The following is a 16,608-nucleotide window of genomic DNA, read 5'->3' as shown; positions in this document are numbered from 1 at the left end:
TTGTTCGCAGCTGGTTGGCTTTGCTGATCTATTACAGGCAGAGACTTGCATGAGCAGGGAGTTGGGTTAAATGTAGTTGGATTCAGACCACTGTTTCATACTGTTTGAAAGTGATCAGATTCAAAGAACTGCCATTGGTAAGACCTGAATTGGTTTGTCACAGTAACTAAACACTAAGAAATTATTTTAGTGGTTGTTAATTTCAGCATTTAGCTATGGAATAAAAGTCCATTTTCTCAGCAGCAATTTCAGACTGATTATTTTCCATTATGTCAAATTGTTAGTTACCTAGACCTATTTTTGTTACAGGCTGAACAATTATGAAAAATCAAAGTTCTATAAAATTGGATCCCTCTTTGTAGTAGCACACTTACTGGTCAATTCTATCTACACTGGAGCATCCTTGTATGTTTCTTACTATAATTACCCTGGTGGACAAGCGTTTCTCAAGTTACATGAAATTGTGCCTTCAACAACAGGTTTGTACAACTATTTTAATTACTGAGTTAATCTCACTTGTATTATGTTCACTTAGCACAGAACATATTATTAGTATTGTTATGCATGTATGGTTAAATGCCATATTTCTGTCTGTGACAGCAAAACTAGTCTGACATTTACAGATGTGAAATTCCTGTATGTACAGACTTCACCTATACAGTTATAATGTTTATTTTTAATTTCTCTGTTTTGTCAGATTTTGCACCTTTAGCATTCTTCTAAAGAAGTAAACTCTTAGAAATGTTTATGAATTAACATATGATTGTGTGTGTGTTTACTGAAAACTAATTTATACTCTAGATACTTTCTAAGTCAGCAACTAGAAAAACTTGCAGTAAATGCAGTATAAGGCAACCAAAACTAAAAACACTCCTGCAATTTGTGTTTGATGGGTGTTAGACCATAAAGACTCCCTTGAAAATATAAAAATCCTTTATTCGCACATACATAACAGAATAAGCACTTTCATCGTGTTTAACGAGACTTCATCAGATTCAAATGTATTATGCTTCTCAGCACCTTTATATAGCTACAGGAAATGATGTAATCAAACACTTTAATTAAAAAATAAATTATGTAAAAAATTTTAAAAAAAAGTGAAAACATGAAGTACTTTTAAATCACAACATCCCCTAATCTAACTAAAAATTGACAGCAACAGTTCATGTATTTAATTACTGTTATTAGTTATAAAATTAATCAATTTTTAAGTCACTCATATCACTTGGTACATAGTAAAAAATGTATTTTTTCTCCTTTTCTTCTAATAGGAGCTTTATATTGCCTCCCCTAGGGTTTATATACACTTTTTCTAGGATAGCAAATCTAAACATATGACATGCATTCTTCCTTTTCAAATGCCTGTACAAGGCGTTAGTTCTATTTTGCTTCTTAAGGTCGTAACTGTGTTTGTATATTCTATTTTTGAAGGATCTGTCAGGGAGGCAATATAAATCTCCAGTTAGAAGAAAAGTTAGCAATTTGGCAGTTAAAATTGAATGCCAGTAACCCCCTGGGTCTCAGTGATTTTATTTCTCTCATACCAATATTAGAAGTTAGGATATAAAGTGATATAGCTTATATATCATATACGCACATATCTTATGTGAATACATTTTTATTATGTACCAAGTGGTATAAGTGACTTAAAATGGTTTAATTTGATAACTATTAACAGTAATTAAATACATGAACTGTTGATGTCAATTTTTAGTTAGATTAGGGAATGTTGTGATTTAAAAGTACTTCATGTTTTCACATTTTTAAAGTTTTTTACATAATTTATTTTTTAATTAATTAAAATGCTTGATTATATCATTTTCTGTAGTTGTATAAAGGTGCTGGGAAACATAATACATTTGAATCTGATGAAGTCTTGTTAAACAAGATGAAAGCGCTTATTCTGTTATGTATCTCCGAATAAAGGATTTTTATATTTTCAAGGGAGTCTTTATGGTCTAATACCCATCCAACCTGATTTGCAGGAGTGTTTTTAGTTTTACTTTCTAAGTCAAAGTGATGAATGTTGAGTAGTATTCTTTAATTCTCAATAAACTTGTACCCTTGGCATTGGTTCTTATAAAATGTATAAAAAAAAACTGCTCCAGAATGTCCAGATTTTTGCCTTATAGTTTTAGTCTGTTTTTTTAGCAAATATTTGAGGATTGAGGACATTAAATATTTTATTTATTTATTTTATTTTACATTTGTTGACCGGGCTAGTCTAGCTGGATACATGTCCATTTTCAGTAGAGGCCCAGGGAGAAAAGCTCCAAGAAACATACAAAATTAATATAGAAGTTATGACAGATTAATATAAAAACAGCAATTGTTACATAAAAACATTAGTGTTTTTTTTTTTTTCAAAAGAAGAACAAATTATAATACTCATAGTGATTAATAACATAAGCATTAATCCGTAAAGGGTAATGTACGAGAGAGGGTACAATATACATATTTATATGTAATAATATAGTGTATTGAAACATTAAAGTGAAGATTGTAAAGGATGTAGGGTGAAAATTAGTGTAATGGAAAAAAGTTAGTCAGGGTTAGTACAGGAGCATAGCCAGTATTTATTGAGAAATAGTTTTAGATTACTTTTAAAAAGTGAGAGAGAAGTCTGAGATGTGAGTTCAGAGGGTAGTTTATTCCATAATTTTCCAACAGAGTTAGAGAACAAGGAGTCACCTGCTGAGTTGTTGGATTTGGTAGTATTGATCAGCAGTTTGTTTGAGGAGCGTAGATTCTTGAGATTATTATAAGGTGTAATGAGGCTAGAGAGTATTGGAGTGTTGCTGGGTTGATACAGGGTCATGTGGGCTATTGTAAGCTGGTGAGATTGAAGCTGGTTAAGAAATTCTAGCCAGTCTAGTTGTTTTAGATTCAAACAGTGATGGGTTCTGAAAGGAAAGCCTGTAGCAAATCTAGCAATATTATTGTAGGATGTTGCTAGTTTGTTGAGGTTGTTTTTAGAGAGATTGGTGTGTATAGGAGAAGCATAGAGTAGAGTGGAGATTAAGTGAGTTCTGGCTATAGCGGTCCTAGCTACTGGTGTAAGAAAGGGTCTGTAAAGGGATCCTAGTTTTCTGTTAACTAATTTTATTGTGGAGTTTATGTGGGTATCAAAGTTGAGGTTGTTGTCAATTGTTATTCCTAAGAGTTTAGTGGCTGGGTCAGGAGAAGTAAGCGTACCGTTGTTATGTGAGAGTGAAGGGTGGACTTTTGGGTTGGTGCGAAGAGTAACAGTTTAGTTTTTTGCGGGGTTAGGAGGAGGCAGCTGTGTGAGAACCATTGTTCTACAGTATTGAAAGCTTTTTGGGTAAGAGACTGAAGTTCAGTTTGAGAAGTGGCTGAACAGATTATAGTAGAGTCATCTGCATGTTGAATGCAAGTGGTGTGTGGAATAGCTGATTGCATGTCATTAATATAAATGGAAAATAGGAGTGGGCCTAATATGGAGCCCTGTGGGACACCGAGGGAGATAGGAAGGTGATTAGATAGTTTATTTTGCCAGAGTACAACCTGCTGTCGGTTTTCTAGGTAAGATGTGAACCAATTCATAGATAAAGGATCGAGTGAAAGGGATTTCAGTATGTGTAGAAGGAGTTGGTGATTAATCATGTCAAAGTTTTAGATAAATAAGTGAAGACTGCAGAGGAAAGAATATTTTTGTTGCGGTTTTTGTTGTACAGTTTGTGAAGGATAGTAGGGCAGTGGTGGTACTGTGGAAGGGTCTGAATCCATGTTCACAGTTGGCAAGTAGATTGTTATGGAGAAGGTGGTTAAGTAGTTGCTTATGGATGCACTTTTCCATTATTTTTGCAAGAAGGGATAATAGAACTATGGGACGAAAGTTAGAGAAGTCATTGGAGTTCCCCCCTTTATGTAGTGGGATGATATGAGAAATTTTCCAGATAGATGGGATAGTTCCTTCACTTATGGTTCTATTTATCAGAATGGAAATGGGATAGGCAATGGCTTTAGCTCCTTTTTGCAGGAATTCTGCTGGGAGTTTGTCAGCTGAGGGGGTGGTAGGTTTTAATTTTTGGAGAAGGGAGCAAATAAAGGAAGTAGACACTGGTTGTAAATGAAATGATGGGGTGGGTTTGTAGTAGAAGTAGGCAGATTTGAGGTATCAGGAGATAGGTGGCTAGCATGAGTTTGGATGGCTCTGTGAAGAAAGAATTGAAGGTATTAGCTGTTTGTGTGGGATTCTCATGGGTAGAGCCTTGTGGGTTGGGCGTGATAGATTGGCCTGGGTATAGAAGTTTGTTAATGCTAGTCCAAAATTTTCTTGGTTCCTTGTGGGAGGTTTGCTGTAATTGGAGATAAAAGTTCTTTTTGTCTAACAGGATGGCTTTTTTTGTATTATTTCAATGTTGCCTAAAGGTTTGGTGATCTGTAGGATTCTTAGTATTACACCATTTTGCCCAAGATTTGTTTCTGAGAAGGATTTTTTTGCCTAGTATTATTAGAGAGCCAAGGGGCAGTTTTCGCTTTATTTCTAATAGAGAGTATTGGGGCGTGGTGGTCCAGGATGTTTAAGAATGTGGAATTGAAGTATTCTACTGCTTCATTTAGAGGGAGAGATTTTAATGGTGACCAATTACATTGTTTGAGTTCTGTTTGGAAAAGTTCTGGGTTAAATTGCTTTTTGGAACGTACTGTTCTGAAAGTGTTAGGGAAAATTAGGTTGGTTTTATGTCTGGTAATATAAGTTAGTGAATGGTCACTTAGGTCATCTGGAAGGGTTCCTGCTGTATAGGTTTGATGAGGAGTATTAGTAAGTATCCAGTCCAAGGTACTTTCTTTGTTGTTGAGTCTATTAGTTATGGTAGGGGATTTAATAGTTTGTGAGAAGCCATAAAGGTTAATATGGGTGGTGGGGGTTACATTACTACAGGAATTCCAATCAATATTAAAGTCCCCTAGGACTATGGTTTCTTGTGGGAGATTAATAGAAAGCCAGTTAAGGATATACTCGAGTGTACTAATGTTATTTCCTGGGGGAAGATATATACAGATGATATTTTTGGCTTTACATGTGTTGACCTGAAATTTGGAGATAATTATTTCAGCACTATTGTCCAAAGGTGGGTTAAGATTTACAGTGCTAACTTGTAGCTCTGCTTTATAGAGGATTGCTACCCCTCTTCCCTTTTTGGCTGTGTGGTCAAGTCTAATGATATTGTAACCAGGTGGGGTGATTTCATTGTCTTTAATGGTAGGTTTTAGCCATGTTTCTGATAAACATAGGATGTCAAGTAGGTGGACATCTAGGAGGACAGGAACTTGAGCAATTTTATTGCAAATACTGTGTATATTAAGATGTGCTATAGAGAGTGAGTTGGAAGGTTTGGTAGGTGGTAGGGTACTAGTTTTGTATTGGTTGCAGTTTGCAGTGGTAAGGGTAGAGGTTGGGCCAGGGTTAGGATGAATGTCCCCATCTAGTAAGGAGTGGAGGAGTGTTAAGTGTTTAGGCTGAAGAGGCTTACAATAATAGTCAAATAATTTTCTAGTTTTTAGGTTGGTGTACTTAATGTGTACTAGTCTGTGATATTTGGCTAGTAGGTAGCTGGGCTAATGTTGGTGTTGAAGTGTGTTTGGAGGGGAAGAGAAGGGTAGAGTACAGTGGTTGTTCATAAGAGGTTAAGAGATAGGTAGTGGTTAGAGGAGGTAAGAGTGAGACCAAGATTAATAGTTGTAATTGGTATGGGATGGTTGATATAGACATTATATTGGCTTGTGAGGTGGGAGTAAAATGGGAGGTAGGCTTTATAAGCAGGTAGGAGATATGTCAGTAGGTGGGGTATTATACCAAGGAGGGATGAGAGGTAAGGTATCAGTGGGTGTGTTGTGAGAATGGGGGCTGGGAGTGCTAATGATGTGATTTGTATGATTGGAGTAGGTGTAATGGGGTGTGTCTTTAGAGGAATATATATAGGAGCACTGGGGGCGGGTGAGAATTGGGGGCAGGGTAGGGGAGCGGAGTGAGCCCTAAGGGCAAACAGAGCGGGTAGAGACAAGAGAGTAGACTGTCGAGGATGACAATCTGTGAAGTATAAGAATTCAGCAGGTAAGTCTGAAAGTGAGAGAATGTAGAAGAAAGTTGAGTGGCTAGTAAGATGAAAGTCAGGATGTTAGAGGAGTAGAATGTGATTAAAAATACCTTAGGACAAAGGAGAGATGGTAAAAGAGTAAGAACGTAGAAAACTGAGAACAGAGTTAGGGAGGTATGGTTAAGAATAGGTGAGGGAATTAATATACAGAAAGCTTATACTGAGGCGCCACCTAGTGGCCAGTCACTTTATTGCAGCAAATAGGTCTCCTACAGGGGATACCAGGCTAAGGGAGAGGGGGAGATAAACTAGTTAGTGATAGAGAGTATATAAGCTGGAAGTAAGGGTTATTTAAAATGATAAATTATAAATGGGGGGTTGGCTGCTGGCTAACCTGACTGGGAAGCTTGCCTAACCTAGCAGAGTCTTTAAAACATTAATATTATTACAAGTTTCTCATAGCTGTAACAATACACACTTTCACTGTCTTTTAAGAAAGGAAAGGTCTCTCAGGGAGCTGGTAGGTTAATTCTTAAGTTTGGACTATTTTTCTGAGGCATCCAGCAGGGAGAATTCAGGTGTTTAGTGCAGGGACGTACAGGAACACAAGGCTGGTAAATGTAGAAAGAAAGAAAAAAGGTAGTGAGGCAGACAATACTAGACCTAGAGAGCAAGTAAAGAGTTTTCACAGACACAGTTGCATGTATTACCTCATTAAAAAATCACAACACTCTATTTGTGTATCAAACGTCTAAAGATTACAATATATATCAGGTACTACTATGAACTCTAAAACCTCTTCATAACACAGACAGATAGCTGGGATAAAAAGAGCTGTATTTGCTATTTAAAAAATAATACACTAACAAACAACTTTTACAGGATCAGGGCACAACACTTTTAGAGGTATCTAGTCCAAGGATAGTTCAAATACATAGACAAAAGTAATCAGGTAGTACTGCAATGGACTACTTGTGAGTCGCTATTGAGGTTTAAGCCTATACATAAGAGCTGGCATAGATTCTGTTCAGTAGGTACATAAATACATTTTGTACTGGCTTTTACTGTTTATTAAATATAGGAAATGGAGGCAAACAGTCGCTGTGGTAAAGGTGTTATGTAGGTACTAAGCATTGCTTTGAGTGGTTAAGTAAACATCTGCACTTAGAGTAGGGTAGAACCAAATATTGTTTTCAGGTCCACAGCAGTGGAATTGGTTCTTTCAGACACTCGTGCTCAACGCTATATTGGCTAAGCATATGCAGTAAAACAAAAAGCGATAAATATAGTGGTTAGTTCAAAAGGCTATAACACTTTACTATGAGTTCCGCGGCAGTAGAGCCACTTGTTACAGTCCCCGGTGCATGACTTTTTGTAGGCTCAGCATATGCAGTGCAATATGCTTTACAACAGTGTTAAAATAAATTCCTCTCAAAGAAATTTACTGTATTCATCTGCACAACACTTTATAGTCGTAATAAAGCGTTACTACCAGGTTAAATAGACTTTACGGATAGAATTAGAGTTAATATAGTGGCTAAATTAACTCTGCACAATAACAGTGTGCTAACACTACCAAGGCAGTAGAGCCGCTTATAACAACCCCACTTGCACCACGCTTACTATGTTTGAGCAAGTATGGAGCATCTAAGCTTTACTTAAGCTTTACTTAAGTGGTTAAATAATAACTAAACATTTGATTTTCAGATGCATATCCTTCAGAAAGTGCATACTAATGCAAATCCTGCTATTGTAACAACTTTTTAAGTTCACAAGAGCAATACGTAAAACCTGTCCCTGATTCTGCCCCCCCCCCCATATTTTTTGGGTTTGTTCAGAATTCTTGCACTAAGAGGTTGAAAGGTATGGCCACAGGAGTTAGGACTGCTTGTACGCAGAACTTCCTCAACCTGCTTAACCTTAACCTTTATAATGCACTTGAAATTAATACTTCAGTTTTTCTCTGCCCCAAAAGAGTTTGGTTGCAAATTTAATGCCTCAGTCTACTTCAAGAAAAAATGACTTTTTTTCACTGTGTTTTTGGTCATCATATCCTTTTTTATCTCTTGATTTTTGTAACATTTTTTTCCATCTATTTAAGCATTTATTTAGTCATTGTCTCACTTTGTCCTGTTTATTAAAATTTAGCACCTTTGTATCAAGCACATTGTTTCATTTCTTTGTGTCCTTCAGCACTCAACAATGTGTTTACAGGCGGTTCAGCAATGCCACTAAAGGTACAAAAGAGAGGTTCTACAGAAGATTTTGATAGCTCCAGCTGCTTCTTCTTCCTGGTCTTAACATTAAAAAATGTATATAGATGTTCACACAAAAGGCACAAAAACAGTTAAGTCAGGCAGACGCACCCAATGCCATTATGCTGCTTGGCTAAAACACCTAAGAAACTGCAAAAGCTGATAAAACAGTAGGCACCATCAGAAACCAGACTTACTTTGCTTATGGGTGCTGAGACTCTTACCATTAGGCCAGAGCTCTTTATCTAACCAGGACCTTTATCTACACCAGCACCCTAGCTTTAGCATTTTTTTTTTTACTGAGTGACAGACTCTCATAACACAGGAAACTGACTGTACTAAATTGATCACAGACATTAAGAGGCCAGAGCATCAGTCAGGTACCATGCATTAGACCCTTTGGAAAGAGTGATGTTGACCCTATTTGTTATCTGCACACAAATATCAGTTACACCATTCCTTGTCCAACAGATATCTGGACTAAAAGACAATGTAGCAGATATAGGCTGTACCAGTTTCAACTTGCCTGATATGTTTCCCAATGTCAATCCAACCAATTTTGGAAAGACTGAGTTATAACCAGGTGATACCCTGCAAACTACTAGCTTAACCTCAGCAGTAGCCTCCCCTGGCAGCTTTCTGTTACTCTACACCAGACTGCTTTCCTTTTCCCTAGTGAGGTTTACAGGGCCTGTTATAATGATTGCCTTCCATCTTCTGCACAGATGGAAAGATCTGTTAAGCTTCAGAGAGCAGCAGTCTTTATCTCCAGATTATCCAGTTGTTAAAAAGCCTAGAAAAATGCATCCAGAAGATGAAGCATTTAGGGCCTCAACAGAGATACACAGGTTTTGGAAGGATCAACTAAAAATGAAAGTGCACTATAATAGTTCGGTAATGAAGCAACTAGAGAACTTTTTTACAATTGTAGAATTGTATTATGCTTTATTCAGAAGAAGTCTGTGATTAAAGTCGGATGAAAGGGTTAAAGAAAAAAACAACTTTCATGGATGGCAGCATCATGGTCTTTCATATGATGGCAAAGCTTGGTCTTCCCGTGTGCTAGGATCTTGTATAGCCTCATGTCTGCACTCCTAGCTTCATCTTATCCCTCTTTGCAGTGAATATCAAGATGTCATTCACAGATTCACCCTTTAAGGTCTCCTTGCTGTTTAGTCCAGAAACTGATAATTCATTTAGAGCATCGAAGGAAAAAAAGAGAAAATCGTTACTTCTGCAGGCATGAAATTTCACCTTTACAGTACTCGTTTGCAGAGATGTAGAAGTTTCAGCTGAAATCATATTTTCAATGAAACCTGCAGCCCCAGAAGAAAGATTCTACTAAGAGTCAGAAGTGCTCCTGTGTTTGTTCCCATCAAAGGTGCTGACCTGTAAGCAGTAGTCTTTAGCATTTTTAGGGAAGCCACATGCATTCCCAGGGCAGCAAGCAGCAACCTTGGTTTTCCAGGCCATTTCACCCACAAGGAGTTGATCAAAGGGAGATGCCCTTAATTTCCTAATCTGGTTTGTGATAGCATTGGATGTGTTGGTAAGGGAAGTGACAGCCAAAAGCTGTCATTTAAATGTATCAGTCCTACCGCTACCTTAACCCTACCATTGTCGGCCCTACCCCATCCTAAAGTTCTGAGACTGGAAGGCTGAAGCTAAAAATATCTAAGCCCACAAACTCCCCCAAAAATTTCAGAATCCAGACCTTACAACATAGTTCTGAAACAATGCAGTCTGTGTAATAGTTTATCTGTGGTGGAGAAAGCCTCCTATGTCACTAATGCCCCACTACGTAATTATTCTCATTTTCTGGAAATTAGTGCATTACCATGAGTTTGTCTAAAAGTGGGTATGGCACTAATAGAGGAGGACATTAACCTTGAGTGAGAATAATCAAGTTTTGGGAGTATGGGGCACATGGGTCTTGTCCCAACACCAAAACCTGGACTTAATAGTTAATAATTTTCTTGAGTGGCGAAAGCCAGGGTACCTTTTTGGCTAGGCTTGTATAGGCCCTAGGGCCGATAGTCTAGTACCTACCTATGAACCTATAAAAAAAAGAATAGTAATGGCATTTTGTTTTTCATTGTTTAACAATATCCCATTTAGGATATTTTGTTTTAGATGGGTACCATTTGAAATTCTGAGGACTGTAATTGGGAATGAGTGCAAATGTAGGCGAGTAAGTGCTACTCCCAAGGTAGTGGTACCTTGGCATATTCCCTGTATTCCTGCATATAGTGATCCAAAATATATGATGTTGTCTTTTTCATCTGTTCCACAACTGATGGGTGTCAGATCCAATATCGAATCTGTCCTCAGCCACGCTGATAGACTTTAGGCTTCATAGCTTAAGCTCCTCCCCTTACCCATAACCCCTTTCTTCCCCTTAGTTACCTCAGGTTTCGTTTGTCGCTTTAGCAATAAAACATGGTCACTGCTAGATTACACCTTTTTCTTCATGTTCCTCTTGCTCCTCTGTCAAAAAAAAAAGGTTTATACATTTATATGCATTGTTAAATAATCTAGTTGGACGGCCATGGTGGTGCAGTGGTTAGCAGTGTCGCCTCACAGCAAGAGGTTCCCTGGTTCGATCCTCAGCTGGGGTACCTTCTGTGCAGAGTCTGCATGTCCTCCCTGTGGTCGTGTGGGTTTCCTCCGAGTGCTCCAGTTTTCTCCCACATCCCAAAGACATGCTGTACGTGGATTGGACACTCTAAATTGGCCCTAGGTGTGAGTGCGTGTGTGTGCCTTCTGTGGAAGGTTGGGCACCAGGCTGGCAACTTGAAACTGTAAAACTCCACTGCCAATCATGAGCAGACATGTGATCCGCTGTGGTGACCCCTAACCGGGAAAAGCCGAAAGAAGAAGTTAAATAATCTAGTTGTGGTTTAGATTACAGCAGTTTTTCCATGGGGCCTTCTGCCCTCTCAGACTTTCTTGTTACTTTTTGGTGTTATTCTCCATTACCATTGTTGGTATTTCTGTTCTTTACCCCAGGGTATTACTGTTACCATTGCTGGTGGGTTTTTTTTTGTATGGTATGTCTTTTCTACAGGTGTGTCTGTGTGTGTATCATACCTCCCAGCTGTGCCAAATTACTCGGTTTTTACAGAGTTTTGTGGTTCAAATGAAGGGGTGCCATGATTCCTGAGTGGCACCCCTTCATTTCCAATTTTTTTCTTTTGTTTTTTAATTTTTTCGCGCTGTTAGAGCTGACGTCATCATGTGTGCGATGACGTCAGCTCCCTCAGGGCTACCAGCCTGTCGGAATTCAGCTCAAGGAGCTCATGCATTTCTGGCTGGCCTGGCTGCTCAAATGTGAGTGGGAACGGCAACAAACGGTTGCTGTTATAGCACTAGGACGATGAAGAACTTGGAAACTAACTTGTTACAGCACTAGGACGGCGGAATGAAGAGAAACTACCGTTTGGAAACTAACTTTCAGAAGGGTCGGGGAATCAGACTAACTCTGCAGCAGAATGAAGACTCCAATTGAGGAAAGTTACTTTCAGAGAAGGGTGTGTGTGTGCGTGTGTGTGTGTGTGTGTGTGTGTGTGTGTGTGTGTGTGTGTGTGTGTGTGTGTGTAAATGCCTCCATTTAATATACCTGGTGGCTAGACGTACTCAGGCACAAACCCTGTACCTTGAGTACAGGGTAAAAAGAGCCTAAACTCCCTAGCCATGAGCTTTGCCCAGTTTTTTTTTTGTGTTAAGAGTTGAGAGCTATAGTGAGAACTGAATTTGTATTCCCCCATTATTGGCTTTGTTTGTCCAGGTTTTATGTGCTAAGAGGTTGAGAGCTGTGGTGAGAAGTGAAAAATTAATTCACTAAATGATAGCCATTAAGTTTCAGTTTTCCTATTTTTCAGGAAGCTGCTGATTTGGCATAGTGGTATGTTGCTCTGACTGTAGTGGATAGGGTCCTGTCTTCAAGACTTGCCAGTGAAATGCATGGTGGTAACACAACATTTTATTCTAGCATCTTTACAAAATTATACAAGCAATGTTTAAAATGTGTCCCTGGTTTTTGACCTTTTGCCCCCCTCAAAAAAATTAAATTGAAAATAAGTGTGTGAAGCTGTGCATGATGCCTATGGCTTACACTACTGTCATTCTATTTATAGTGTGGGTGTGGTAGTAGACTTTTATGATGGAAATGTTCTGAACTGGGCAGTTTCGTCATTATTGGTTCATGCATTTTGTTTCATTGCCTGCAGTACAGTATACTGGAAAACTGTTCAAACAATAAATTTAAAATGTGCTGTATCTAACAAGTAAGCTGTATTATACAAGGAATATAATTTAATAAAGTCAGGAAGGTATAGAAAAGAAAAGAGCACATGTATGTTTCTTGTTTTGTGTACAAGGGGCCAATGATTTGAAAACAGCCCAAAGGTAATCTTTATCCACCACTGGCCAAATGCATTTTCTTTGGATGTGGTGTGGGTTTCAATGCTGTTTCAATGAGTGTGAGTTTCAAGGGCAGAGAAGTTTTAATGTCGAGTCTGTTTTCATTATGAGACAGTATTGCTTTGTTTACCACATGCCTATTAGTGTTTGTGCATTGTTGTGCTGTAAAATGTAAAAATAAAATCCAAATAATCATTGTAGAAGTAAAGCAGTATGCACACATTAGTGTTTATGGTAAATGGGGCGAAATAGCCATGTAATAGGACATTGGAGTGGCTGCAGGGGGACTCTGGTGCCATATTTTGGTTGTCTGTTCTTCAGTTTGTGTTTGAAAGTTGGTATCCCACAATCCCATTGGAGTGGGTGGGGTTACGTAATTATGTATGCAGATTAGATGTTAATCAGAATACAGATTTGTACCTATTTTTCATGGGCCTTGTCCAGATTTTTGATGTTTCCGGGTTGAGAGGTATGGTGTGTATGGATATGTATATATAGATAGATATACTTTGTTTCTGAGATGGCTGATAAACCTACCAGATTTAAGAGGTGTGCCACTTGTGAACACAAGATACCTAATTCTGTCAGCCATTTAGAATGTGTGCATTGCCTTGGCCTAGCTCACCTCAACACAGAGTGTGACATTTGTGCTAGTTTTAACAGCAAGATCGTGGTTGAGAGAAAGAATAAACTTATTTTGAAAGAACTTCTTCTACATCTGGAGCACCATTTTCCTCCAAGAAGTCCTCTGGAGAGGCTCAGGACAAACACAAAGAATCAAGGGAGTGATCCTCTGACCACTGCCCTCCTACAACTTCTTCAGGTTACACAGCACCAGAGAAGACTCCTAAGATGTCAAATCCAGCCATCTTCACAGCTCTGACTCTGATGCAGTTGAAGACTTCAGATCTGTCCTTCTGGTTGGACGCAACCTAAGTCAAAGTTACCTAAAGGTCTTGCTATGTTCTGTCCAAAACCAGTAGCATCAATATTTCACTTTCCGTTTTGGCAGGACACTCTTCGAAGAGTTTCCTGTCCATCTTCCACTTCATCCTCCCTCACGTCATTTAAGAATTTATCTGAAGCAGATGTGGATAGGATAATGAGAAAATTTCTCAGAACCCAGATACAGTTGGATGTTATTCCATCTCTGTCAACCATCGGCAACATGAGCCTTCCAACTACACAGACCCAGCCTAGTGACTCCTACTATGATCCATCCAGTGGTTTCAGAAATTTCAGACCTAAGACTTCTGAATGCATTGTCTTGGATCCGAAGACTTGGCCCTCTTCAACACCTTCTTTGACTTAGATGTCTCTGACCTTGTTGGATCTGGATGGATTTCAGAGCTGTAGTGTCAGTGCCAGATTCAGGGGACAGAGATGGACTCTAATGTTCTCGGAGCCATCCCTTCCCCTCAGAGCCTCAGCATTAGACAGCTTGGCGCTGACCTCTGCTTCAAGGCTGGAACTGAGGGAATTGGGTTTCAGGCTTCTTCAGATCCAGTGAGGGCAAGGCTCAGCTCCCCTTGGCTTCAGCTTTCAAGGTAGTGTAGAAAGCTTTCTCTGCTTTAGGCAAAATACATTCTTGCCACCCCGTCAGGTCCACCCCAATCTCAACTGTTTTCTGTGGAAGCTGAGTCTTTTCATCCAGTGATCAGAAATACTAGGCAGGTAATAATAAATAGCAAACTTGTTTATTTGGAATACATAAAGCTTTCAAGCCACTGCCCTTCATCAGTGTGTTACTCAGGACCTCAGACCAATTTTGGATCTCAACAATCTGAATCACTATGTAAAACATTCAAAGTTCTGGATGATCATGGTTCTGTCCATCCTACCATTGCTAAGGACAGATGATTGAATGTGCTCCATAAATCTCCAGGATGCATATTACCATATCAAGATACATGGATGCTCCAGGAGATGTCTACACTACCAGTTCAGAGCACTGCCCTTTGGCCTCACCACAGTCCCCAGGGTGTTCAGATGCATGGCACTGGTTCCGGCTCACCTGAGACTGCACGGATTCCAGGTGCTTCCTTATCTAGACAACTAGCTGCTGTCTGCTTACACTAGGCCTCTACTTATTCAGTCAAGGACTACTTGCTCCACCTATGTCTTCAACTAGGTATTACTATAAATTACAACAAATCACAGCTCTTCCCAATGCAATCCCTGGAGTTCATTGGTACCCATCCAGATACCCAGACACAAATAGCAACTCTACCACAAATAAGAGTGGATACCTTGCAAAGACCCACAGTACATGTTCTTCCTCTTCAGTCCTTCCCTGCCAATTAATCCTACAACTACTTGGGTCGATGGCAACATTGAAAGTTCAAGTACCTTTGGCTCACTTTCACATGAGAGTGTTACAGTGAACCTTAAAGGTACAGTGGTTCATCAGATAACACCCACTAATGTTACTCATTTGTATTACAGATGTCTGCAGGCATGACATATCATGGTGAATATATGCACAAGAAGTCTTTCTGGGACACTTTTTTTCTCTGCCCACTCCCAAGGCCATATTGACCACGGATCCCTCCTAACTAGGGTGAGGGGCCATTATTTGAGAAAGACAGTCCAAGGTATGTGGTCTCAGACAGATGCCCATCTTCACATCAGCATCCTAGAAATGAGAGCAGTCCTATTAGATGTTCTCCCTCTAGGAATAATTGCTGTTCAGGCAAACATCATGTCTGTGGTCTTGTTTGGCATCCACTTCTCTGAAGTACAGGTCAACACTAAGGGACTCTGGCTAACAAAGTTTGCAGATGATTGCAAACTGGGAGCCATTATTGAATCCCCAAATGATGTGGATACTCTACAAAAGGGCCTTACAGAAACAGATGCTTGGTGCCAGAACCATGGGCTCAAGCTCAATGCCAAGAAATGTATTGTTATCCACTTTGGGAAAAAACATGTATCCATGAATTACCATATAGGTGGCAGTACACTAAACACAGAAAGTGTGATAAGAGACTTAGGGACACAGGTGGACAGTGGTCTCACCTTCGATAACCACATAGCCACAACAGTCAGGAAATCCTTCTATGTGGCACACTTCATCACGAAGGGCTTTTCATCCAGAAAAAAGGAGGTCATTGTCCCACTGTACTTATCCCTCATTAGACCCATTATAGAATACAACGCCCCATTTGTTATGTACCTCTCAAGACATCTGCAACAACTGGAAAGGCCTCAGAAATACCTCACTAAAAGAATCACAGGCCTAAAGCAGATGCCCTACGCTGACCGCCTTAAAAAACTCCAGCTATACTCTGTCGCATATCGTCTACTCAGAGGTGATCTCTGCTTAACATACAAGGCCATGTCAAACCCAGAGCTGTTGGACATGCTACACTTAAAGAAATCCCAATCCCTCAGAGCTACACGCTCCAGGGATCTAAACATTGTCATCACAATAAACAAAACATGCTGGAGGGATAGGTTCCTGACCCAGAGACTCCCCAGACTCTGGAATAGATTGTCCATACATGTCAAGCAGAGTGCCTCTTTGGACCTCTTCAAGAGGAACCTTGACGATTGGATGGGAGAAAGGAAATTCACCCCAGGGATCACATCAGTCACCCTGCTAGACAGGGGTCCAGGAAAGTAAATAATGTGGGAAGAAATAGCCAGGGAATTCTTATGGCTAGGCTTGTATAGGCCCTAGGGCTGATAGCCTAGTACCAACCTATGAACCTATGGTACATCAACAAACAGACAAGGGAACCTGATCCTACCCACTATGCAGGGAGGCAATAAGAGTATGGCAATGGGCAATTTCTTCTGGCTGCTTTCTCTTGGCAATGCACATTCTATGGAAAACCAGCGTGTTAGTAGACAAATTGAGCAGGTCT

The 16,608-nt window shown here is 39.5% G+C and overlaps 1 protein-coding gene across 1 annotated transcript in view; it reads left to right on the top strand.

Moving 5' to 3' along the window:
* The window catches only part of LOC122797703 (dol-P-Man:Man(7)GlcNAc(2)-PP-Dol alpha-1,6-mannosyltransferase-like), a 290,834-nt gene that overhangs the window by 103,814 nt on the left and 170,412 nt on the right, over window positions 1-16,608 (top strand). Inside the window, exon 4 of the mRNA XM_044066238.1 lies at window positions 310-479. Coding sequence (XP_043922173.1) covers window positions 310-479 — 170 coding nt within the window. The remainder of the gene's footprint in view (window positions 1-309; window positions 480-16,608) is intronic.

The sequence above is a fragment of the Protopterus annectens genome, chromosome 3.part1 (genome assembly GCF_019279795.1).
Source record: "Protopterus annectens isolate FY-2018-M chromosome 3.part1, PAN1.0, whole genome shotgun sequence".
NCBI lineage: Eukaryota > Metazoa > Chordata > Ceratodontiformes > Protopteridae > Protopterus > Protopterus annectens.
This window is presented reverse-complemented; position numbering and strand designations above follow the sequence as displayed.